General features: G+C 38.9%; 2 protein-coding genes across 2 annotated transcripts; one reads left to right on the top strand and one right to left on the bottom strand.

The window, feature by feature from the left end:
- The first annotated feature begins 1,863 nt into the window (after window positions 1–1,863).
- On the top strand, window positions 1,864–10,579 carry LOC124256944 (excitatory amino acid transporter-like). Its single transcript, XM_046690906.1, has 5 exons — window positions 1,864–1,916; window positions 2,083–2,316; window positions 3,532–3,726; window positions 9,283–9,417; window positions 10,079–10,579. Exons 1-5 carry the CDS (start codon window positions 1,897–1,899, stop codon window positions 10,230–10,232), a joined length of 738 nt encoding a protein of 245 aa, XP_046546862.1. The 5' UTR covers window positions 1,864–1,896; the 3' UTR covers window positions 10,233–10,579.
- A 3,250-nt stretch (window positions 10,580–13,829) lies between these two features.
- Window positions 13,830–15,847, bottom strand: LOC124256933 (excitatory amino acid transporter-like). The gene is made up of 3 exons (XM_046690900.1): window positions 15,753–15,847; window positions 14,941–15,075; window positions 13,830–14,372 (listed from the first exon to the last, which is right to left on the bottom strand). The coding sequence occupies exons 1-3, from the start codon at window positions 15,845–15,847 to the stop codon at window positions 14,219–14,221; spliced, it is 384 nt and encodes a 127-aa protein (XP_046546856.1). The 3' UTR covers window positions 13,830–14,218.
- Between the last annotated feature and the right edge of the window lie 1,102 nt (window positions 15,848–16,949).

The following is a 16,949-nucleotide window of genomic DNA, read 5'->3' on the forward strand; positions in this document are numbered from 1 at the left end:
GACTCATTTCGCATCATGTAATAGATTTAAAAGGGCAAATATGTGCAAACATCTGTGTTATTACATATTAGCATTATATCAGAGAATACATACACATAATTTCTATTTCAGTATATGAAAAAGTTTAACAATTTGTCATTTAAATACATATTGGAGACAAGTGATTCAAATTGTGCTTGTATATCGTCCTTCATTTAGACAATAGTTTGGTAGGAACAGCATACTAAGTAAATTACAAAGTATTCCGTGTTGCTTATAATACCAGGGACTATGACTTTGTTTAATATTGCTATATGTAGCAGTTTGTATTTGCAACACATATCCAGACACATACTTATGACCAGAAAATCACCTTTTTATCAAAATGATGACTAGAATACGTCCAATTCATGTTTTGAGGGGATTTCATCAGTTCTCCGCTGGATACAGCATAAAGCAAACATATCCGATTATTATGTAAAATTCCTTTCATACATGATAGGTCACTTTTCATTTTGTTCGGCAGAAACATAGTTCCTGACAATTTAGTTGCTGCTACAGTCCAACACTCTAGAACTGAGACGGTAGTTCATGAAGTAGAGTTCCGGGACGATGTCAATTCCAGTTCTGGTGGTGATTATAGGAAATCCACCAACCTAAGCCGACATTTTACAGCAAAGAAAACGGTGATGGTTGATGGTGCAAATGTCATAGGTATTCTTACAACTTGTTGCTGACGTTTCTAGATAGTTGGGTAGGACCTTCTGAAATGTGTTTGTGCAGATGGATCGTTCAGTACGTTGGGTATATAACCGAGTTCCTCCTCTACATAAACCAACATGCACTTTTGGACCAGGAAAACCAAACTCATACTTATTGTAATCAGAAGATCATTTTCAAATGTGGTTTCTAAAACGCACCAGGTATGTATGAGTTCCCAATCTCGTTGACATCGAAAAACATAATGGTTTTCATTACCAAGGCAGTTACGGTTATATAATGTACTGTTAATCGGTAGGCGTTTCATGCAATCTTCGTCCATCAGTTGCTGGTCGATCATTTTAAAAGGTTCAAGTAATGTTTCTTGGTCAATGGTAATAGATAACATTCAAAGATACCAGAGTTTTTTTAATTTGATGATCTTTCTACATTTTGAATGCCATTCATAAATAAACTTGTCATGACAGCAATTTGTGTGGTCACACAATGTCAAAACAGAAGATTAGCAAACCATGCCAGAACCTCCTTTGTTTAAACTGTAGTTTTTCATCTTTGAAGAAAACATCGAATTACAACCAATGCTACAACATGCGATAATGACTAACATATACACAAGGAATAACAGCACCTATTCTCGCTCCCCAAAACAACACCCCCGGCCCAATAAAAAACAAAACAACAACAAACACCCTCAAAAAACAAAAACAAGCAAAAACGCAAAACCCCAACTAATTTGGATATCGTAAATAGAAACTAAACACCCCCGAATAAAATTAAAAACAATGTCAGGAACATTTCAGAAGACATCAGAGAAGAACGTAAATACATAGAATCATTGTTGCTAGACATACTTTTTCATCAAACGTTACTTTTGTAATATATCCCATGGTTACATCGGTTAAACTGAATCAGTGTCAGTGAATTGTTGTTTTGCATCCTTCTCGTATGATCAGTTCATTAAAATAAATATCGCGGCGAAAGTCCCCAAAACACAGAAAATACTCCATCCATACCAATTGCTTATCCAGAAAGTTTGAACAATTGAACTTCGATAAATGATGTTCAGTTATTCCAACTATTTCTCTTGGCAGGTGTCATTACCTACTGCATTGTTTTCGGTGTGACTCTAAACCAACTTGGATGTCGTGGAGGGTGGTGGCACAATTCTTCACCATCATCAACCTCGTTACCTTCAAAATGATCACACTTGTCATGTGGTGGGTAAACGCGAGAGAGACTGAGAGAGTTTATTCTTGCGTGCTTCGTTAACCGACAAACACAGGGTCATGGGCAATGTGTAACTTGTTTCACTCAAATAACTGATTATGTTTATTACTAGAATAAATCTTCACTGTCTGTTTGTATCATACTTGCATTTTCCAGGTATTCACCAGTTGGCATCCTGTTTCTCATTACTGGCCAAATAATATCCACAACTGACCTGACGGAGACTGGACAAACACTGGCTATGTATATTGCAACTGAAATGGCTGGATTGGCGATCCATTTATTGGTGGTCCTTCCTGGCTTGTATTGTGTTCTGACCAGAAAGAACCCATATTCAATACACCTCAAGGCAATACAAGCTCTAATAACAGCCTTGGCAACAAGCTCCAGGTATATATGTTCACAGTTCAAATTATCTCACTGACTGCGTTCGTTATATACATCATATTTGCTTCTAGGTTACAGGATGGAACACAATTTACCGATGCTAACTATAATGAAGAATGTCATATCATTATAATTATCAAATGATATATAATGAAGACAGAGGGAGAATATTCTGGCTATTAGGGTAGGCTAAAAGTATCACTACATTGGCGCTCGTATTCGATTACATACAATACGGTTACCTTTGAAAAGATGAGACTAATTTGGCCAGCAGGCTGTGTGACTTTGTGTTTGGATTAACTGTTTTGAAACCTTTATTAGACTTGGTAATCCGACCTGTTTAATTATGGCTGCATTACGCCCGTACGACCACATTAATCTTTTATTTGCATATGAAACTGTATTGATAATGTTCACGTCAAATGTGGAGAACTAATTAATGTATACGTGCAGCTGTTCTTATGAAACAGGACTGTTACAATAGGCGGCAACATATGTTTAGAATATTGTAAGAATATGTGCAATATGCAGAAACAGTGTCCGTGCTCATCCTTAGTCATTATAACAATCGAAATCTAACATTACCTGAAATACTGACACTGCGACGGTTCATTTCAACTGATTCAAGCTCCGATCTGAATGATCAAATGAATTCTTATTATTTATCATTTATCGTACCCTTTTCAAAAATGAAATTTACGAAATTCAATACGAAATCAGAATACATGCACAGAACGTGTATTGAAAATCTCAGTCTATGACTTCATGTTCTACGCTTTTGTAAAAGCTCGTTTACATGCACTAACCCGTACAGATCCGGGCTAGAATTGATCTTCAGCAACCCAGGCTTGGCGTAAGGGGCAATCTGGTGGTCAGGCTCACTGCAGGAGTTTTGGTGTGAGCGGCGTTTAACAAACAAACAAACACACAATCAAACAAACAAACAACTTTAATGCATTAAATAGGAAACGTACATCGGCAGCTTTGTCGAGGATATTTACTGACCATGGCATGTGCACCTCGCTGTTGTGTCACTCCATCTCCTGGCAGCCAGTTTGCATTTGAAGACTTCGCGTAAAGTCCTGAGTTGGCGAAATATTGTAGCCTCGCTTTACTCAGCTCAATCAAACATGATCAATCAGTTGATACGATGTTGCGATTGTGAATCAGGAATTAGCAGCTCAGCCTACTTAACGTGTCAGATGGATCTATTCACAGTGCTGCCACGCTGCCGGTGACGATGCAGTGTGTGGAGCAGCGGATGAAGATGGACACACGGATTTCCCGTTTCATCCTCCCAGTCGGTGCCACAGTCAACATGGACGGCGGTGCTGTGTTTGCTGCCATTGCTCCGATGTTCATTGCTCAGTACAATGGGATCAGCCTGACATTCGGAGATGTAATAATTATAAGGTATGTTTGTAATCTTGGTAGGTTCTGGGGTACAGTTGGTAAGGCAAACACTCGTATAGATGAGTAATTATAAGATCGTTAGACCGTTTGGGCTCTTACTACAACAGAGGGATCCACAACAAATATAATTCGGCGCTCGGTTCATTTGGAGCATGTAGTCAGTTGAGGATGCTATAGTAGGAGATTGAAAATTTTGAGGGGGCCAACCTAGTTCCCGTTCTCTTCCCCAGTATCACTATAAGTCTCATTTACTCGCCGGTAAATCCAAAAAATCTTACAGGCGCAGAACGTTCTTCACAAACATAAACCTAGAGAACTAGTTCCTAGATAATACAAGGTTGTGGTTTATATTTACATGTATACTCCTCACACAATAATAAGCAACAAGTATTTACAGTGTAATATCTTTATCAATCTCGATAGCGATTTTTGCCGACATGTTACTGAAAGGTAAATATTCAAAGAATACATAACCTATAGTGACTGCCAAATTGATTTATCTGATAACATTGACAACATCACCCGAGCACAACCTCACTCAGAAACAACATGCAATTTCAAAATGTTTGGCATGAATGTGCTCCACTCTTCACACATGCACCCTGATCGGTGTAAACCTACCTGTAATCATTCCCCTGGTACAACAAGCGGATCCTAATTTCATTTTTATGGATGATAATGCCTGTCCATGGATGATAATGCCCGAGAAAATGTTTACGATGTTGTTTAGATCAACAACATAACACATATGGACTGGCCTGCAAGGTCACGTGATCTTAATCCCATTGAACATGCTTGGGACATTATTGGAAATCGTGTTTACGGTCTCCATGTTCATCCCCAGAATTTGGATGACCTTGAGCAGACGTTACAGAGAGAGAGAATGGCAGAACATTCCACAAAAGCAGCTTTAAAGGCTTATTTGGTCAACGCAAAGACATGTAGAAGCTTGCATTTGTGCTCATTGTGGTCATACGCGTTACTGAACACTGCTTCACTGTCCAAAACTGTCTTGAAATTAATGTAATCATTTTGCTCCATCGGCGCGGCACATTTTGCACGACTATGTTGCGGGTACATGCTTTTAATGATGTGTAAGTCTTTTACTGGTCAATACTATTTCATTTCATTTTGTTAATCGTGTGTACATATGATTCACCTTTCTATTGCATCATTCCATGATTTGCAATGTAAATAAACTTAAAATGTAATCAGACTACAAATTTGCGTTGCTTATTAACTTTTTGTGAGGAGTATATATTACGGTGTAGATATAGAAAATATAATGTATGAATATCAATAAATTTTATATGTTGCATCTGCGCACCAAATACGATTTTTGCTTCTCTGATTCCACACAACTGAGCTCTGTAAATACCAATCCAGCGTACCAAAATGTGCTTGACAGCCAGTCTCCTTATTTAGTACTTTCTCAAAACAGACAGACAACCTCTTTCAGTGAATTAGGCCACCGGCCCATAATACCAGCAGAGTACAAGGTAAAACGCATTAGTGCGCACATAAACTGCGAGTATAGGTTGAAGTCACAAGCTCGTAACAGTAAAAAGAAGTGGATGTAAAATGCCCATATTGTACATAACAGAATGTTTCACGGTAAACGTTTGGGTTGTCTTTAAGAAAACAGTGTAGATTCTTTTGTACATATCTATTTGTGCTAACAATGATACAAACATATTCAGCATTTTATACATTTTGTTAATAAATTGATTAACATATTTCATTTTTAATTCGTTAAACAAGTTACATTCAAACAATACATGGATTTAATTTTCAACAAAATTCATACTTTGTTACTTACAGTCACTTCATAGTTGCTGTTCATATTGTGTTCTTGTGTATTGACCAATTTGGCATACAAGCTCAAATTACTACATTTAATATTCAAGTATTGGATTAAAATACCCAGGCATTTACACACAGATAGATTTCTACATGTAGTAGTGATTTATAAATGCTGGTTATGGAGTATATAAAGTATGACCGGAAATTATTGAGAATTTTAGGAATATGTTTAATTGGATTTCAAGTGCTTGGTTTCATTCAAGAGAGACAACTCCGTTAATCCTTTTTCATAAGTTTGTCAAGAGTTATCCCCCTTTGTTTACTTGCTAGCAGACGACATTTTCAGTGATCCTCAGAATGGATGATTTAGAGAAGAGGAAGTTGATTTTAGAGTATTATAACAAGGACATCAGATCAGCTAAAGTGGCATTGCTTTGTCCACTGTTTGTCGTGTTTTGAAAAATATTGCAAATGGGTATGGCATTGAGCACCAGGGAGGCGCAGGTAGGCCCAGAAAATTGACTGTGGGTGACAGGAGGCGGTTTGGTATTCTTGTTTCTAAAAAGAAACGGAGTTTAGAAAACTTAAGGCTGGATATAATTGATAGAGGAACTGTGGCTGTCTGTAAGGAGGCAATTAGATCTGAGCTGCATGCAATGGCTTGGCAGAAAAGTCGAGGAATTCCATCACCGATCATGAAACCTGAACAAAAGGAGCGAAGGTTGAACTGGTACTTACAGCATAGAAATTTTAACTGGGACAATGTGATTTTCTCAGATGAAAGTTCTGTGTGGCTGTTTCCTAATACACTGAAATTCTGGTCCAAACAAACTGAAAAACCTATGTATCAGCGCCCAAAGTATAGTCCGAAATTTAACGTGTGGGGTGGCATATCTGTGTTAGGGGCAACGCCCCTCTGTGTATTTGAAGGGATTATGAGCAGTGAGCGGTACACAGATATTCTCGAGGGACATTTACTTCCATCTGCTCACGTGTTCTATGGACATTTTGGGATTTTCCAGCAGTACAACGACCCAAAACATCGTTCAAAGCATTCACAGGCCTGGTTTCGGACCCAAATATGACATTATTAGATTGGCCAAGCTATAGCCCTGACCTAAATCCAATAGAAAATGTTTGGGGAGTTATAAAGGAAAGTGTCAATAAGAAAACTCTGACAAATATTGCTGAAAAGAAAGAAGAGGTGGTCCGATATTGGGACAGCATGGACCTCGACTTTCTAACTTCTTTGATCAGTAGTATGCCCCGCCGCATTGAAGCCTGCATTGCTGTCCATGGTGACTTGACGAAATACTAACTGTTCACCTGTCTTTGAATCTGGAGTTATGTCCTGCTAATATTTACATTTAATACGTGAGTAATGAGTGAAAAGAATAAAAAAAATTACAATCTTTAAATTCTCAATAATTTCTGGTTGTACTTGTATATTTGTTTACTTGATGTCCGCAGTGGAAAGCAGTAAACCATTCAGTTATCAAAATGGTTAACAGATAAAGGGTGTAAAAATGTGAATGGGTTTTGATTACCCAGCTGAATTCAGGTCATGTGTTTCTACTTTTCACTTACATTTTACATAAATAATAACCAGGAATTCCAAGGCAGTAGGATAAAGCAAGGCAGAGCATACTAGTATTATGTACTGAAATTATAAGCCTCAAAATCAGCTAACGTATCTTATTTTCCTATTGCTTTTAATGTTGATAGATATGACATATCCAAGGGATGTAATATGTTGTTCAATGCGTTTATGCATTTACTGTCTGTGATGTAACAGTGTAGTTTCAGGATAAAGGGACTTTGAAAAGCAAGATTTATGGATGTCAACTTCTATATTGTGAATAAGACGACGTTTAACGTCATACTCAGACGTCGAAACGTCGTGTTATTCACAATAAAGAAGTTGACATCCATTAACCTTGCTTTTCCAAGTCCTTTCTAATATTAAAGGAAGGCCAGTTATGCAATACAAACACGAGACCAGTGGGCTGATGAGGTGGTGATAAGCATAGGTGATGAACATATTAATAAGATGAGAAATGTGTGTATTTAGATAAGTGAGTCCCACAAGCACATGGTAAGTAGATTCCGAAGGAGCAAGCATACACTCCGAAACGTCGTGTTATTCACAAGTTGACATCCATTAATCTTGTTTTTCTTATGCATTCCACTTCTAGATGCCCTTTAAAGATTTGAAATCATTTAGTGCGTTTAGAATCCTTTGTTAAAAATGCCATTATTAAAAACAACATGCAGTGTCGATCTTTTTCGATTTAGAAAAAGCATATGACACCACATGGAAACATGGTATTTTAAGAGATTTACACGATTTGGGATTGAGAGGCCGTTTGCCTCTTTTTTTATATCACAGTTTTTAACGGACAGGCAATTTCAAGTTCGCGTGGGTTCTACCCTGTCTGATCATTACAATCAGGATCAGGGTGTCCCACAAGGCAGTATTTTAACTTAACAGCTCTTAAATATATTCAACGACATCCCCAACATAAACAATATATAATATTTTCTGACTCTCTTTCTTGCATTCAGGCTATTAAAAATCTCTCTTGCAAACATCCACTTTTAATTGAAACAATCGAATTATATAATGATCTTGCTACTGGCCAATGCGACATCGTCTTTTGTTGGTTACCCAGCCACGTTGGCATTTCCGGGAACACAATGGCTGCTCTTGCTGCCAAGGCAGCACTCAACAAATCTGTGACACCACTTCTTATTCCATATTCTGATTATAAAGCTGGCATTAGAACTTACATCCGTGATCTGATGCAGAAGAAGTGGGACAACCAAGTAGGTATTAATAAACTACATGCAATAAAACCTTATATTGGTTACACCTACTTGGGTTGTCAGTCCAGATTTGAGGAGGTCATTATGCGACGATGTCGCATTGGCCATACGCGTTATACTCACAAATACCTATTGAAAGGTGAGCATCCTCCGTTTTGTATCCCTTGTGATGACAGAACCACGGTCAAGCATGTCCTGCTTGACTGTGTTGAATTTTCCATCATAAGGGATAAATATTTCAATGTAAAAACAATGAAGGATCTTTTTACAAATGTTAATTATCATTTAATTATTGTTTTTTTAAAAGAAATTGATTTGTTTGATGAATTCTGATTAATGTGGTTTATAAATAGATATATTTTAAAGATTGGTAATTTCGATTAGTGCCTTAGATTGTTAGTGGCTGTACCCTCAAAGGAGGTTAAAGTACTGTAAAATTATTGTCCTCCTGAGAGGGTACGTAAGTCCCAAAACTTTCAAAGTAGACTTTTCACATACCAAGTTTTTAAACGTAGTATTTTTGTTCATTTAGATTTCAGCTAAATTGTCCTACAATCAGCAGCTGAAGGGATGGTGTAAATCCAACTAGGGTCCATGCAGGTAGCAAAGGTACTGTAAGTCCCCATGGACCCTAGTATGGTGACCTACTTTCAGTTGTTGGTGATCTATAGCCAATTTTTATATTGTGTTGTCCCCTGTGGTTAAAATGTTTTAGACTATATTACTAGTTTTACATGTATATCTGTGATATTCTAGTTGTTTTACTGCGCTTCGTCGGCAGGTTTTTTGTAGTATACATATATTTCATTTCAATGTCAAATGTTCTCGTCACGATATGGCTGAGATATTGCCGATGTGACGTTAAATTGTAACTCACTCACTTAAAGATTTGAAAAGGACTTTGGTGTCACATTTAATATTTTCCAGTTTAACAGCTGTTCTCAGCAGTGTAGGATCTGCTGGTGTCCCTGGCTCTGGTTTTGCTATGCTGTTGTTTGTTCTGAAAGCTATTGGTCTCCCGGAACGAGGAATATCTTTCTTGGTTACCGTTGATTGGTTGATGTAAGTTACCCTTATCATCACATGCTAATGCTTTGTCTGACACATAGAGTGACCTGTATTGAAAACTATAGATATTTGAATCTCAGTTATTACATTATCTAAGTAGCTGTTCAAGTTCATGATATTTTGCTGTCATTATGTTGACCTCGGAGCAAAAAAAAACTATTCAACAACTACCTCTCCCATTTTGCCTAAAACAAGCTAAAGTCTCAAGATAATCATAACTGATACAGTTTGTATGTGTTTCGAAGATCGAAGTTAAGAGTGATATTCTCTGATTAAAATATTACCGCGCTTGTGTGTTTGTGGGCTGGTAAATATGCTGTATTGTAAATACATTGTATGTAGAGAGCCTTGGAACTTGTGTTCTGAGTCGACGTGTCTCGATGGGTGTCTCGATGGCATTGTTTCATATGGTTTCATAGAGATTGATGAACACATGTCCCGTCGTCGTATCGCATGGTGACCCTCACCGGATCGCCCAGACTCCCAGTTTACGAACAACATTGTACAGCTGTAATACTGCTGAAACAAACACATACTCATGATATAGGCAGAATTGTACAATCGATTCTAATTTTAGCAGGTATTTCTTATGGATGTGAAAATGGTTTTGGCGCTTCTAATTGTTGTTAGTGTCATAAACATTTGATCTTTCCAGGGATCGTTTCCGCACAATGGTAAATGTGGCCAGTGATTGCCTGGTTGTTGGAGTTGTCTCCCATTACACTAAACTGTCCCCAAGTGACACATCAGAGACTCAAGGCGAGCCTCTGCGGGAGGAGCAGGAGATGCTGGAGAATGACCTGGTGTGATGAACAACCATCTCCTTACACGCCGCAAACTCCTCTCGTGAAGACCAATTTTGTTTTAAGTCAACAAAACGTGAACTTCAGTAGGCATGTTTTGTAATGTACATATCATATATATGCTGTCACAAAAAAAATTCTGATGAGTGTGCACGTTTAAACTCCCTTTAGGGTCAGTGGCAGGTTAGAAGTTGGCTTTCCTTTTCAGTCATGGTTTTTTTTGTACAGGTACTACATGTAACGATGAATAGGCTTACCGTTTCATGAACACATTGTTTAATCACTATTTGATTTTGGTAAAATTGATGAAAACCTTTTGGCTGATACTGATAAATGGTGGTTTGATAAGACTAGTAACGTAACTTTTTATACCTACTCGTTTTGGCGTCAGTAGTTTCGTAACTTTTTATACCTACTCGTATTGCTGTTCCATGTTGTCCGGAGGGGCGGTGGGATAGACTAATGATTAAAGCGTTGGCTCGTCACGCCGAAGACCCGGGTTCGAATCCCCACATGGGCACAATGTGTGAAGCCCATTTATGGTGTCCCCCGCCGTGATGTTGCTGGAATAGTGCTGAAAGCGGCGTAAAACCAAACTCAGTCAGTCAGCCATGTTGTCCGGGGAGTGTAAGCTTGGGCTCTACACTCGCCTGGTTCGTCGAGTGTTGCTGAATCAAGCAGTGAGGGGGAGACGAGACGACCTGGACTCTAACTTGTCTACATCAAATTCATGCACCGGCGCACATTCATACAATGATTACCTAAACATCGGGTTCTGTACTCATAAAGTTAACTCAGTCCCTCCCTTCATTACAAGGTGACTCGGACTGGACACGACAGGACAGGCTCTTTACTAAATGTGGAACTGCAACGATCGCGATGTCAACGTTCTGCTGATTTCGAAAACCGCACCCCTTTGCTAGTGTTGACGGAGTCTTTTTAAGGTGTTCGAACCTCCTCCGCCCTTGTCACATGTCCCGATACAACATTTCTGATTCGTTCAAAGTTACATCATTCCATGGTCTCATGTCTTATATCGTGATAAAGAAAAATACTGTAAATTACTCGTTGCTGACTCAGCGTTAACTAACACTTTAAAAGCCTTTTGCATTCTGCTACTCCCAGCTATTATGTTCTATATCTCCGGATTTATTGCCAGGCATCACGAAATAACCGCAATTCTCAATAATGGGTTTGGAAGTTTAGAAGATCCATTTTTACCTTATAACAATACCGTGTAAAAGTTATTGAAAATACGTCTAGTATTTTGCTTCAGTATAATGTTGAATAATTTAATTTGAGCATGGAGTGAGACTTTTCTTTAGTACGATTTCTATTAATCATTACATACAAGTCTTTTGCTTGTGTGAAAAAACCCACAACAATATATCACATTTGTGTTTCTGTTCTAATTGAGTCTAAACGGCAGGGTATTTTTCAAAGAATGTATTCTTTCCTATCAGTGTTTAATATTTTGTCAAATACTGCTGTTGATCACTGGATTGTCTGGTCCAGCCTCGATTATTTACAGACCGCCGCCATATATTCGGAATCTTGCTGAGTGCGGCGTAAAACTATACTCACTCACTCACTTAAATACTACGTTAATAATTACACATATTGGATAAATAGTCGCATTCGTGTTTCCATTTCATTTCAAATACGTTAAGAACTATATGTCATTGTTCTGGTGGTGCTCTATTTTAGGAATAATGCATGCATCTTACAAGAGAAAATGGTTTGTACATTTGGGCTGAATAAAGTTTTTATCAGCAACTGAGAGCATCAGACACACTAATTAAGATTACTGGTGTTTTGAATTTAAGGTCAGACAAGATGAAGTCAGTTTCAAGTTGCTCTGATCAGTTCACTCATGAAGCGTCATCAGTTGTGTTCTAATACTGAACACAATGTATGGATAACAACCTCTTTATTTCGTGAGTGCGACGTTTCGATACAGATTCTGTTGTCAAGCAGGAATGGAACATTCAGAAAAGTTGATGCATATATACTGAATGTAACAAAGAAAACAACATAATTAACATAACTGGATATGCAGAAAGCTGATGAAGCCAGTGAGTTGACAAAGGAAAGGCGTGGAAGCCAGATATAGGTTTTTGCATAATAAGTGGATCTGTATTTGGACATAACTCCATTAATGTCTTTCTCTGACGTTGAATTATAATTTAGAAATATAGAAAACATCATGCATTTTCTGTGTCGTTAAATCTTGGCTTAAGACATAGTATAGGCCCGTGAAGATCCGGGTAAGAATTGGTCTTTAGCAACTCATGCTTGTAAAAGGTGATTAACGGGATCGGCGGTCAGGCTCGCTGACTTGGTTGACACATGTCATCGATGCTCATGCTGTTGATCACTGGGTTGTCTTGTCCAGACTCGATTATTTAGAGACCGCTGCCATATAGCTGGAATATTGCTGACTTAAACAACCAACCAGCCAACCACCCTGGTTGACGTTAACGATACATGCCAGTAATTAACAGCATGAGTATCGACCTACGCAATTGGGATGCGATGACATGTGTCAACCAAGTCAGCGAGCCTGACCACCCGCCTTTTAAGACAAGTATGGGTTGCTGAAGACGGGTCCAAGCCAACTAGGACAGAAACTCACCATTACTGTTATTCATATCTCGAACACTGTCGCACACAGTGGCCTTCGTATAAGGAAGCGCTACCTTGGTGTGGGATAGTGCATTTCTCATCCGTGTCATGCCAATAGATGTCACATGATGGAACTTGTTGTTACCCTGATTCATGCTCGGAATTATTAGAATAAAGAACTGGAAGAATCGGTATTATTAGAATAAAGACTGACTGACTGAGTTTGGTTTTACTTCGTTTTAGCAATATTCCAGCAATATCACGGCGGGGACAGTGCAATGGGCTTCACCGTTTCGAACCCGGATGACGAGCTTGTTGCTTTAACCACGGACTACCCACCGTCCCATTAGAATAAAGAACTGGAAGAATCGGTATCAGTGTAATGACCGTTTCTGGGCCCGGTCCACGGAACGTTCGTAGCACTGCGACATTCGTATGTTACGAACGCTTTGTGGGTCGGGGCCTGAGTCGTTTTGCCTGTGGCATGGTTTGTCAGTGAGCGTCCCTACAAACCAGCATTAGTCTAGACTAGAACCAGCAACCCTATACACGCGTACATGCACTTTCCTGTAACTGCAAGAATCTTGAATGCGACGTTAAGCACCATTTCACCTCGCCTTAGCTCATCACCATTGACATTTGATCCATTAGGTAAGCTAATCTTTGCACATTTTTCAACACATAATCACGTCTGGGGATCAAAAACTAGTTTGGGTTTGGTTTGTTGTTTAACGCCACACGCAGCAATATTCCATCTATCTATGTGTAAACAATCGCGTCTGGACCAGACAATCCAGTAATCAACAGCATGATCATCGATCTACGCAACTGGGATACGATGACATGTGTCTTCCAAGTCAGCGAGCCTAACCACCCGATCCCGTTAGTCGCCTCTTACGACAAGGATGGGTTACTGAAGACCAATTCTAACCTGGATGTTCACGGGTCAAAACTAGTAGTTTACATTAGTTCATCCCTTTGCCTGGGTACGACCTAAAGGCATTGCTCCTGACTACACAAACCTGTATTTTGTTGTGTATTACATGTACGTTGCTCGTGCCCTTAGTTTTGCAATTGAATATTTGAAAAACGAATGAGCAGAAAAAATTAACACATATTAATTCAAACTCAAAGTCAAATTAATTTTGACGTATGATGACAAATCACATATACTAATCGCAGAAAGTCAGAAAGTTCAATATTCAGATATGATCAGAAAGAATAAAGACATAAGAACAAATCTCCACCCACAGGTAAATAAATCTGTATATAAGTGCGTTGAAAGAAAATATATTGAGGAGTAATAAATGGGTCGTGCACGGTTCTGAATGAATGCAATTTAAACGTGTAAGGAGATGCTTTGTGTTTCACACCAGGTCACTCTCCAGCATCTCCTGCTCCTGCCGTAGGGGCTCACTTTGTGTCTCCGATGTGTCACGTGGCGGGAGCTTCGTGTAATGGGAGACAACTCCTACGACCAGACAATCACTTGCAACATTTACCATTGTGCGGAAACGATCCCTGAAAAGAAAGAATGATAAAGCCTCGTCATTGAGACACGTCAACTGTGTTGCTAAAATTACTCTCGTCATTCTTGAATTCTGTCGTTGGTACCCAAACATTGCAAGTGTTCCTGGAATGCGAGCAGTAACACATTACGTTAAAAGGCCAGTATAGTTGGAACTGAAACACTAACTTTTAATATCTTATTAGTTATAACAAACTAGTGATAGTTTTCAATGAAGGTATAACAACGGTTATACTGGTTTTACTGCATATTTGCATCCGTACCATTTTGTTTCGTTGGCTTTATCATGAAAGGTACCCATTATATGGTAACCATTTTCAGAAGGATACCAACGCAGTAACTCTTTGTTAACACCAGCAAATGTGATTTCAATCATCATCTTGACATTGTAGGTTGTTTTAAGCACAATGAGAAAGGTATTTGTTGAGTAATATTTTGGTCAACATAAGGATGGCCGCTCATTATGATCTAGGACTGCTCATAGACTACATGTAGAATACAACAGCTGTGGCACCGTAGAATTTGGCCATGTATGAATATATTCTAATAAGTATAGCTCACATCAACCAGTCAACGGCGACCAAGAAAGAGATGCCCTGATCCGGGAGACCAATAGATTTTAGGACAAGCAACAAGACCGCAAAACCAGCACCAGGTACAGCAGCAGATCCTATACTGCTTAGGATAGCTGTAAAACTGGAAAATATTTCAATACGACACACAAACCATCAGTCATGAAAACATTTGTTTTCACTATTTAAATTATAGCAAATCGGTCTGTCCATATATGTAAAAAAGCATTTTTCACAATATTTTGAAATTTAAAAAGATATAGAATACACGACAAGTAGGTGAAGAGGCTCGTTGCACAAATCAATGCAATTAATTCCAATTGTTTTGATATTTTGTGGTGTAACTATGTAAATTGTGTGGGATAGTAGGATTATATGTTTTACGCCGCACATAAATAAACGTGAATACAACGTCATGTATATATTAGCAGATACATGATGAAAGATGATGTCTTCTGCTAGCCCATTGGTCATCAGACCTCCTTACATCCTGTTTCCATTAAACGTTTTGGTGAAGGTTTATTGATTTCCTTCATAGATTCCATGTAGCAGATACAACGCACATATGCTCTTCGGGGCGGTGGGGTAGCCTAGTGGTTAAAGCGTTGGCTCGTCACGCCGAAGACCCGGGTTCGAATCCCCACATGGGTACAATGTGTGAAGCCCATTTCTGGTGTCCCCCGCCGTGATGTTGCTGGAATATTGCTAAAAGCGGCGTAAAACCAAACTCAGTCAGTCAGACATATGCTCTTCAAAACTCAAAACTTGTAGCCGAGAAATTCCACCAGTTTACCAACGTACCTTATGATTATTACATCTCCGAATGTCAGGCTGATTCCATTGTACTGAGCTATGAACACGGGAGCAATGGCAGCAAACACAGCAGCGCCGTCCATGTTGACTGTGGCCCCACTGGGAGGATGAAACGGGAAATCCGTGTGTCCATCTTCATCCGCTGCTCCACACACTGCATCGTCACCGGCAGCGTGGCAGCACTGGAAACAGATCCAACTGTCATGTAAAGTAGGCTGAGCTCATAATTACTGATGCCAATATCAAAACATCCAGTTGTTAATATTTGAGTTAATATTTCTAGAAACCAGGGTGTATCACGTTAATATTTAGGCAGTACCCGAGCTTAAATCAAAATGGCTACCAGAACATGAGCCAAACGTGTGATTGTGCCTTGTCTATTAAATGCAGGCAAGAAGAGTTCAAATAAAGCTAAACATGGAATCTCATATCCAGTGCATTCTATTTCACACAGGATATTTCTAATATATACTATTCACACAAGGATTACAAAAATTCACAACATTAGTGCAACGTAATTATCAAAGATGACAGAGATCGAATATTCTTTCATATTCTTATCAGCTATAAAGTATTACTGCATTGAGAGTTGGTTTCGATTAGGTCAGTTGTGATTAGTTCGTGTCAAGGCTTGGACACGATGAGGAATCATTGCCGCATTACGCCCTTGCGATCACATTAATGTTGTGATCATATATGATCGTTCTGTTTTGGTGTATATGAGTTTAGTTTTGATGATTTGTTCACCGTTTGTATGGTAGGCCTGAAAATGGCATTTGTCAATGTGATGAATGCAGAACGGACTCAGTTACTACTTAAATAATAAAAATGTATACCTGGAACTTGTTGCAAAGGCTGTCAGCAGAGCTTGTGTTGCCTTGAGGTATATTGCATATGGGTTCTTTCTGGTCAGAATGAAATACAAGCCAGGAAGGACCACCAATGAATGGATTGCCAATCCAGCCATTTCAGTTGTGATGTAGATAGCCAGTGTTTGTCCAGTCTCCGTCATGTCAGTTGTGGACATTATCTGGCACATGACGAGGAACAGTATGCCAAGTGGTGAATACCTGCAACACAAAAATACAATATTGCTGGATGGATGTTTAATGGACAGACTCAGTGTCTTGTCTTGCTGTTGTATTCACGTGTCAGGAATGTTTCAATTTACGGCCCATATCAGAG

Source organism: Haliotis rubra, unplaced genomic scaffold, assembly GCF_003918875.1.
Source record: "Haliotis rubra isolate DU_JTF1 unplaced genomic scaffold, ASM391887v1 Scf644, whole genome shotgun sequence".
In the NCBI taxonomy this organism is placed as follows: domain Eukaryota; kingdom Metazoa; phylum Mollusca; class Gastropoda; order Lepetellida; family Haliotidae; genus Haliotis; species Haliotis rubra.

Excerpts from the sequence above, each read along its gene's own strand:
- LOC124256944 (XM_046690906.1), top strand. The coding sequence starts at position 1,897 with ATGATCACACTTGTCATGTG. Across the intron at positions 3,727-9,282 it reads GGAGATGTAATAATTATAAG|TTTAACAGCTGTTCTCAGCA; the intron begins GTATGTTTGTAA and ends AATATTTTCCAG. Across the intron at positions 9,418-10,078 it reads GTTACCGTTGATTGGTTGAT|GGATCGTTTCCGCACAATGG; the intron begins GTAAGTTACCCT and ends TGATCTTTCCAG.
- LOC124256933 (XM_046690900.1), bottom strand. The coding sequence starts at position 15,847 with ATGGACGGCGCTGCTGTGTTTGCTGCCATTGCTCCCGTGTTCATAGCT. Across the intron at positions 15,076-15,752 it reads GGAGATGTAATAATCATAAG|TTTTACAGCTATCCTAAGCA; the intron begins GTACGTTGGTAA and ends AATATTTTCCAG. Across the intron at positions 14,373-14,940 it reads GTCGCCGTTGACTGGTTGAT|GGATCGTTTCCGCACAATGG; the intron begins GTGAGCTATACT and ends CTTTCTTTTCAG.